General features: G+C 30.9%; 1 protein-coding gene across 5 annotated transcripts in view; it reads right to left on the bottom strand.

The window, feature by feature from the left end:
- The window catches only part of LOC106678598 (uncharacterized), a 13,258-nt gene extending 11,516 nt beyond the window's left edge, over positions 1-1,742 (bottom strand). For 2 of the 5 annotated variants that reach the window (XM_067053001.1, XM_014417192.2), the window contains exon 1: positions 1,563-1,735. Coding sequence is in view for 2 of the 5 variants with exons in the window: in XM_024359308.2 (XP_024215076.1) it covers positions 1,563-1,616 (54 nt within the window). In the remaining 3 variants the exon portion in view is untranslated. Of the gene's footprint in view, positions 1-954; positions 1,267-1,562 lie in introns of those variants that run through there. The other 3 variants (XM_024359308.2, XM_014417191.2, XM_014417193.3) reach the window with 3 other exon arrangements.
- Positions 1,743-8,894: the final 7,152 nt, after the last annotated feature.

The raw sequence follows: 8,894 nt of genomic DNA, 5'->3' as shown, positions 1-8,894 counted from the left end.
TTTTCTTTTAATAAGAACATTTTATATAGTTAGGGGTGTCATTTGTATGACTATACCCCCTCTAAATCAACTGCTAAAAAATATATATAATATAAGTTATATCAACCATGTAAGGCCCACCAGGCCGATCTGGTATAAAAATAAAAAACTGCCCATCTCCTCCCTCCCTTCACCCAAAGGCAAACTCTACATCTAGCGACGGTGTATTGTATTATTATTCCGTTTCTTTCCAAATTCAATTAAATGGATTTAATCGAAATATACTATTTGACAGACGACCAAGACTTCAAAGAATTAGTTGTTCAGGCAATAATGAAAACAAATTATTCCGTTTCCGACCGAATCATTTTTTACAATTTTCGGATGAAGAATTTTTTCAGTGATTTCGACTGTCAAAAGTTACTGTTAAATCAATTTTAACCACAACATCTCAGTCATGGGTCAACTAAATTTATCAGTTATCTGTTTTAGGTAACCTCAGTAACCTAGTTAACAAAACTGTAGACTAGAAACCGTAGTTTACTCTTGGACAAATCTATGTTATACAAATCTTAATAATACAAGACTGATGCAACTGGTCCATGCTATAAAGATATAGACCAATAAATAGCAATCCCACAGTATTTCTTACCTAATTACTATCATCTATGGCACGTGTCCTATTCCTATATTCCCAGTTGTATAATTTTTGCAGGGTTGTATAGTGTGTGAACACGATCAGTCAGAATGTCAGGAAAACCCAAGACGGACATTCAGATTGATCGTATAAGGGAATAATACTGATGGATTACTGAAAAAAGTTTGGAATACGACCAATTAAAATTGAAATTGGAGGGAGTACTAAGAAAGTGAAGGTGAGGCTACAAGTGCTTCAATTAAAGGTAAATGCCAAAATAATTACCAAATAAGCTTCCAGTTTATTGCAATTCGAAATGCATTGCATAATATACTTACTACTTTTGGAAACCACACATTGCCCGAATTTCCAGTCAAAGCATAGCTACCCTGAAGCAATTCTATAGAATCCGTTATCTCCTTCCAAAATCCGTAAATTCTTAAGTTTCCTCTCTTGTTTTCCCCACTTTCACTATGGCTGCCTGGTATATGGTGGACTCTAGGGTAATCTTGAATTTAAACTTGAACGTCTTATGAATTGCGCAATTAGATTTTTATTCGCTATCATCAGAGATACGCACATAACCCAGTAGGGAATCCTCGAAAAATAGGATTTCACTTGTTAAGGGAACGAGAGACGGTTATAAGTAGAAAAATATGACTAAAAAATTATAACAATAACTGAAACATTGCTCGTTTGAACTTAGAACGTATAAAGTAATCGATATCTCGAAAACATTTCTTTACTAACCTTCCCTAAATAGTCTTACTATTAGTAACAGTAGAAGAAAAACTTACATATCTTTTAATCATTTGTTCACAAATTAAATGAAAATTTTTCAATATATTGAATCACCTTAGATTTATTTATTTTCGAATGCTGATCCACTTCATTTTAATCAACTCTCTATGGTTAAATAAAAGTAACTAATTTAAACGAAAAGTACCTGGGCATTGTTTCTTTCCATTCCCCTATAATCGAAGTATGCATTCCTATTCATATTAACCTAAATTTCATATCAAAATATAACTTTTGAATTTGAAATACTTTTTTCTTCTCATTTTCAAATCATAGATATTGAGGTTAGAAACATTTCTTCGACATTTTATAAAACAAATGGACTTATTTAACATTAAAAAACATATGGTCAAATAACTTCTTTCCCTTAAGAAGGCATCCACATTCCAAAAAATGATTCTATAGCTACAAGAAAAGATAATCTCTCATGTGACCATTTATTCAATTCGTGATATTTTTTTTGGGAGGTTGGTGTTCTCTATGGAACAAAAAACTGGTTATAACTTATCTTAATTTCTACGGAAAGGACAATGTCCCATTGAAGGGCAAATATTTACGTTTAAAACTAGACATGTATATTGAGTTTATTGGAAGATCGTTGATTGCGTAATTAATAAAAGAAAGATGGTCCATATCCGTTAAAAATATCTCAAATAGCAAATAAACTATTAATTATATAGCCTAGAGACAAGAGTAGGCCAAAATTAGAAGGCATCAGTTTGAAATGGAAACATCTCCTTAGGAGGCAGAGGAAAACAATTTACGTAGTGGAACAGCACATTCTAGAACTATATTTTTGGAAATATATATTAGCTTTTCTTTTTCTACTCTCACTGGATCATTCCTCCTCTTTCTTCTAACTTTAAACCTCTCGTAGGATCCGGTGGCTAGCTACCCTATAGGCTTACATACCCCTTCGTATCTATAGGAATAGTACCGGGTAGAACGAAGTTACCTTCCTGCAAGACGGGTGGTTAGCTATCCTATAGGCTTACATATCCCTTCGTATCTATAGGAATAGTACCGGGTAGAACGAAGTTACCTTCCTGCAAGACCGGGCGGCTGGCTACCCTCAAGGCTTGCATTCCTTTTTCGTACCTACAGGAATGGTACCTGTAGGAGGAGGTTACCTTCCTTAGAGAACTTACCGCTGGTACCCCTAAGTCTCATCCTATCTATTCACCTCCTAATCAACTACCTTATATATTTTGAACATCCATTGTGGAGTACTTCAGGTCAAGAGTACCTATCATTATCAATTGGAGTCAGATCTTACACAACCACATCCACAGAGGCTTAAAACTAATAACTCCTAAAGTATTCCTCATGGCTTCACAATGCAATTTAGGATTTTTAACTAGATATCCATTTGCAATGAATGCATTTTAGTTTTTTACTTTTTAACTGATTTTCTTATGTCCAGAAGTAAAAAAGTTAAGAGTAAATTTTCTAATATTTGGGCCGATTCGGGAATGTCATATTTTGGTAAGTGTTAGGGAATATACATCACAGCAAATGTATCATGAACAGATGTCTATTAGAATTCAATTTAAAATTCTTTAAAAACACCATAAAGTAGTTAATACTGAACACCTCCCAAAGATTTTTATAAGATAGTTGTCAAAATAAATTCACAAAATCTTGATCTTTTTGGGCCTATTATCCACCACAGTCAAGCTTATCAGTCCTTGTAGAGCTGCTTCAGTGCTAAGTAATTGACAACTTAAAAATACATAGCATCCATTTTAAAAATATGCCACATTAGGGACAAGGACCCCAGAGAGTATCAAACTTTTTACGATACTGTTTTTTATAAGTTTTACTTATGGATCCATTGTTAGAAATTAAATTAGCTACAGCCAATTTTAATTGACTACTACTCATCCAGCCATTTCAAAATACTGGAAGGCAATAGATCAGCTACTTCAAGTATTTTTTTTATCACTCTTGTAAAATTTGAAATCCTGGTCTATTATTTATTTTTTTTTTTATGATTTCTACAGTTCAACTGATGGGATTGCTTCATATATGAGGTGGCTTAATTTTGTAGTAGCACGACCAGTCTAAGGCAGGGGTAACCACACTGTACTTGTGTTTACAGAGGCCTCACTCTGAGAATATGAAATAACTAAAACTTTAGTAATGGGATGTGATGGCCATATGTGTTGGGGCGTATATCCCAGAGTGCTTGCTTTGGAACATTGTAGGTTTGATTCTCGTCTGGGGGAGTTAATATTTGTTTTCCCGCAGTCCCAAAAAATGAGTCTTGATACTCCCACCACACCTAGCAACTCTGGTGGCCACCAGGGGTTGGCAAAAACGGACAGGAGCCCACTTGTCACACTAGTCGTCCCCCCCCCCTCCCACAAAATACCAATACTTGAAGACAAAACATGGGAAATAAATAGCTGTTAACTATTTTTGTTCTTTTTGACCAGGACCCTGACTATCTTCTTCATACATGAAACATTATAATTCACAGATTAGTCAAGATTACATTAATAGGGAACAAAAAGGTGATAAACCAAAAAAAAAAAAAAAAAAAAGTTCTTTAATAATATAAGAAGGTGGTTTGCATTGAAGGTTTCCACAGGGTCTGGTATCAGCTTAGGCCAGTAACTGAAGAACTTGGGATTAACATGTTCAATTTTAAAGCAAAAAATTAATTATTCTGTGAAATTCATAATTATTCATTAATCCAAGAGATCCTATCTCAGCTATTATAAGTCTCCAGCAATAATGAAGCAGCTTCATACTATTAAATTCTTGTAAATAAACAATTTTTTTTTCCATTTCAGTTTGGAAAGATTAGACCAAAAGCCTGAAATATTAGAGCTAAATCATTGTTATACCGAAACTCAAAATAATACAAAAATTAAATAACAACTAATAAAGACAGACCAATAAGCTTAAAAACTCTTCAATCATATAAATAAAAATAGATGGGTGTGTCCTTCAAATACCTTTCAGAATCAATTACATAATTGTCACCAATAAGCCGCAATGAATAAAATATTCATTTCACAATGTAATGCTGCATTTTTTCTGCTAGCATTTTGACTCATAAAAAACATCAATTCATGTGTACTAGGGCTACACAATATTGAGGAAAGAGGAAATAACTCTAAAAGAAAGAAGATGATAGGCGTACATTTCAAGACAAAGTCATGATTCAATATATATTACATTTATTGCACATCAAATAAAATAACAAATTATTTTAAAAACATAATTAAATACTTTCTGACATAAGATAATATACATTAAATAAATTATGATTAACTTAAACTTATAAAATAATTTATGACCCACACATTACTTATAAAATCTTTATTAATTTATAACTTTAATAAATAAATGATAAGTATTTATGTTAACTATAATTATTATTAAACATAAGTAAAAACATTAAGGAAGGTATCACATTGCACTTTAGGCTCACTACTTTGTTTAAAAATCATATAATGCCTCAAATATTTGGTACAAGATTGTTTAAAATGATACCAAAATTGAATCATATATTCTAAATAATTATTAATATAAAATTTACAAATATTTTTTTAATTAAAAAAAAATTACCTGAGATCATTAAACTCATAATGTAACCAAATAAAATGTTAGAATAATTTTAAATCTACATAAATAATTTTTTTATATAGTCTGTTCGCTAGGAAAATGGCATTGAAAAATTTCCCTAATGACCTAATGACCCCACACATACCTGTTTGCTTTCCCATGACTCCTTTAAAAAAATTATCCTCCAAAATTTCAGGCAGGATGGGGTTAGACATACAGGAAAATTGGAAAATCGTCCCTCACTACTCAGAGGCATTCCCTTGGCAAACGGACTACGGTTTAGCATTATTCTTTTAGAAAATTTAAATTTGTGAGCAAATGGATATCTAATTAGAATTATTTTTGTTTAGAATAGTGCCTAATGGTGGTTGAAGCTTAAGCAACATCACCAAGTTCTTAACAGTTATCACGTAAAAAATTATTTGTCCCTATGTGCATACTACAAAACTAATTACAGTAGAAACATTATTTATCAATCTTGTCACACATGGTAAATATAAAAGAATAAAGTTTACTGTAGAACAACGGCAAGAATGGGGTATTTAAAAAACAGCAAATATAAAAAAATGTATCACAAATTAAAGCCAACGTTTTCAATATTGATTTTATCTGATAAACCAACACATGATCAATAGTATTTGTTAATTATTTATTTTATTATTATTTGTAAATAAAGCTTTGGAAACAGTCCAAAATAACAACAATAAATGCTGTAGTAATTGTAAATAAAGAATTGGCTCAATATTTAATTAATTAATGAAAATAAATTATAAAAAATCATTCCTGCCATATTCATTAAGCTAAAATTCAATTTAGCAGATTCACATGAAGCAGATTCATTCTTATTATATTTCATTCAATTTCCACCAAATTTTAAAGGTCTACCATGACTTTATGTCAGCCTCAACCTTTATCAACATAAACATATATATATATTTTTTTTTCATATATACATACATACATTATGTATAACTAAAAGTAGAAAAGTAATTTTTATAGCTTTCATACTTTTAATAAAAAAAGAAATGCTACAATATCACAAACTTAAACTTCAATTAGTTTTCTTGCATAATTTAATTATATTGCTATATGAACAATCTTTAAAAAATGTACCCCAATTTGTCGCAAAGATAGAATTTATTTCTTAATTAACAATAAACCCAAAGGATCATGATCGGTGCACAATAAGTTGTAAATATAATCTTATAATCTTTCAATTATGCTGACTGTTTTTTTGTTTTTTTTTCCATTTACATTAATGACAGAAAAAGATAATAAAATAAAATATCAACTAAGCAACAAAAATAAAATTATAGAGTATGTCCACCTGATAGTATAAATAGTTATAGTTTATGTCCACATGCAAAACCACCTGTCATACAATTTAAGACAAAAAAAATTTAGATATGTTTTGCTGTTGGTTGTAATACAACTCTACCGAACTGATAACGGTCATTGAAACTAACTCAAGCTCTGAAGCAGACTGTGTAAGAGAGTTACATCTGTTGGTCATTTTAAGATGTACAGACCCCACATCTTGAATTAGGGAATAACTAACAAATACAATATACAATCAGTCTAAGTTAAATAATACTGATTAGTTACGGTGGACATAAAAATTGGAATGTAGAAAAAATACATCACTAAAGAACGATAATTAATAAATTAACTTAATTTTACAGAAATTAAAGGCTCGGCCAAACAGAAGGAGGTCGGTCGTGGCGAGAAGCAATATCTAATCAAGGCAATCAAGCAGTTTAGTGATACAATGAATGTTGCATTATCTCTGTCAGATAGATTATGGTCTTCCGCTAACATTCAGTCTTTGTCACAGCTCAGGATCGACTTGTACAAATTCACAGATTTCCTGCATTTCCACCCTACTCCTGTCAATGCCTGCAACTGAAATGACTGAACAAACAGAAGTACTTATTGAAACTGTGTAAATAGACATATCTGTGTGATAGTTCCCACGAATATTATAAAAATGTGTTAAAGAAGGCTGGAGCATTTGACAAAGGACAGCTAACTAAATTAACTCATTTACGATGTACCCAACATCATTTTTGCTTTTTGTTTTCAGTCTTTCACAAAGCTAAAATAATAATAAAACTTTTTGTCAAATGAGCGATGATACACAGAAGAATCACGATCCTCTGGATCAACTACATAAGATATTGTGTTCTGTCTAGGACTACATTATAGCAAACCGCTGTGATGACTGCTGGATCACTTCCCCCACGACAGACCATCTTCTGTATGGCCAAACCTCAAGTTCTGATTATTGCTAGATCCATATTTCCACATGGAACCAATAAGTAATCTTAGATTTAAAATAAGCTTTGGAAGTGTTCCTCTATCGCAAGAACTTAATGTAATCCACCATTGCAACAACATGACTGAGCCACATTATGTCATGTCTTAATTCTTTGCAATCCCAAGACAACCTAGGACTGTTATAGGTAGCTTTTTCATTAAATATGGCAGTCCAAAACACGCATTAATGAGCAAGGACTGAATATGACTATTTTAAATATCATCCCTGTTTCAACTTTATTCATGATTCTCAGTCAGTATTGCAAACCACTCGTACAGATGGACACCATTAGTTTCAAATCACTACTGTACAAAAAGTAGTCAAAAAACTCCAAAAATATAACCGGCATTTGCCTGAGACTATTCACTTAAATAGAAGGTGGTTTCCTACAAAACTAAGAAAAAAAAATCCAAGAATGAAGATAGGAGATTATTCTTTTAAAAGAATTATTTTGGTGCCATTGACTGAAAAGATATAAGACCATCCTAACTAAATTTCACAGAAACAAAAATAAGCATAACATAATAAAAGTAGGGAAGAAGAAACCGTGTTAAAGCCTCATATAATAAGAATAAAGGCATAATTGATAAAGCTGACAACTTAATTTATTTTTATCAGTTTTTACATCAATTGAAAAACTAACCATAAGAATCCTCTATGCCATCACAAGCTTGTTTTTTTCATCATACAAAACAAAAAAATAAAATACCATTCTATATCAAGACAAAATTTTACTTTGTGCTTTAATGTAATTTGGTAATTTTAGTTGAAACACATATGATCATTGTGGTATTATGTTCTGGATTATAATTTAAGGCACTGTCTGTAATAAACTATCTCTTTACTTCTCTTGATCTTTATAATGAAATACATATGGACGACTGTAACCTGAACACAAAGCTATAATCTGGCTTGCTCACTACTTCATTTTGTACAATAAATGAATAATTTTCAGAAAAATGAAACAAACTAAATCAAGTACAATGATAAAATAAAAATAAAAAACTTGCAAAAAATCAAACAAAAATAATAAACCTAATTAATATTTAATGTCCAGCATAAAAACTTTCATTAACAGAAATAACCAATAGGTAATAGTTAATCTAATACTCAAAAATTTTATTTCAGCAATCGAGCCATATTTTTTTTTTTTTTAGTTTGGAATAAAGTATAAAATTCTAATTCTAACCTTCTTTATTATAACAGGTTTAATCATCAATTTTACCTTATTGGATTATTTAATGATATATTAACTATTATATCATTATTATATAATATTTAATTTATTATGTCATTATTTAATAATAATGAGGTGTTCGTAGTTAAACGTAGATTAATATGAGATGGTTGAGGGTGCAGTCAGCAAAAAAATACACACTACAATACAGCGGTTACTGCTTCCATTTGATTTAACATAATTTTGCCTGCTATCTACTGGTGAAGTTATAATCCAATTACTCTAATAAACAGAAAATCTGCCAGAGCAGTCAATCATTTGTTTCTAATATTTATTTATTTGTTTCACATTCTCCATATCTCTTCTCCCTTGTTCCTTCTTATCCAGTAACTCTATATTTATTATATAAT

This window comes from Halyomorpha halys, unplaced genomic scaffold (assembly GCF_000696795.3).
Source record: "Halyomorpha halys isolate HHAL.00 unplaced genomic scaffold, Hhal_1.1 Scaffold147.1, whole genome shotgun sequence".
Lineage (NCBI taxonomy): Eukaryota > Metazoa > Arthropoda > Insecta > Hemiptera > Pentatomidae > Halyomorpha > Halyomorpha halys.
This window is presented reverse-complemented; position numbering and strand designations above follow the sequence as displayed.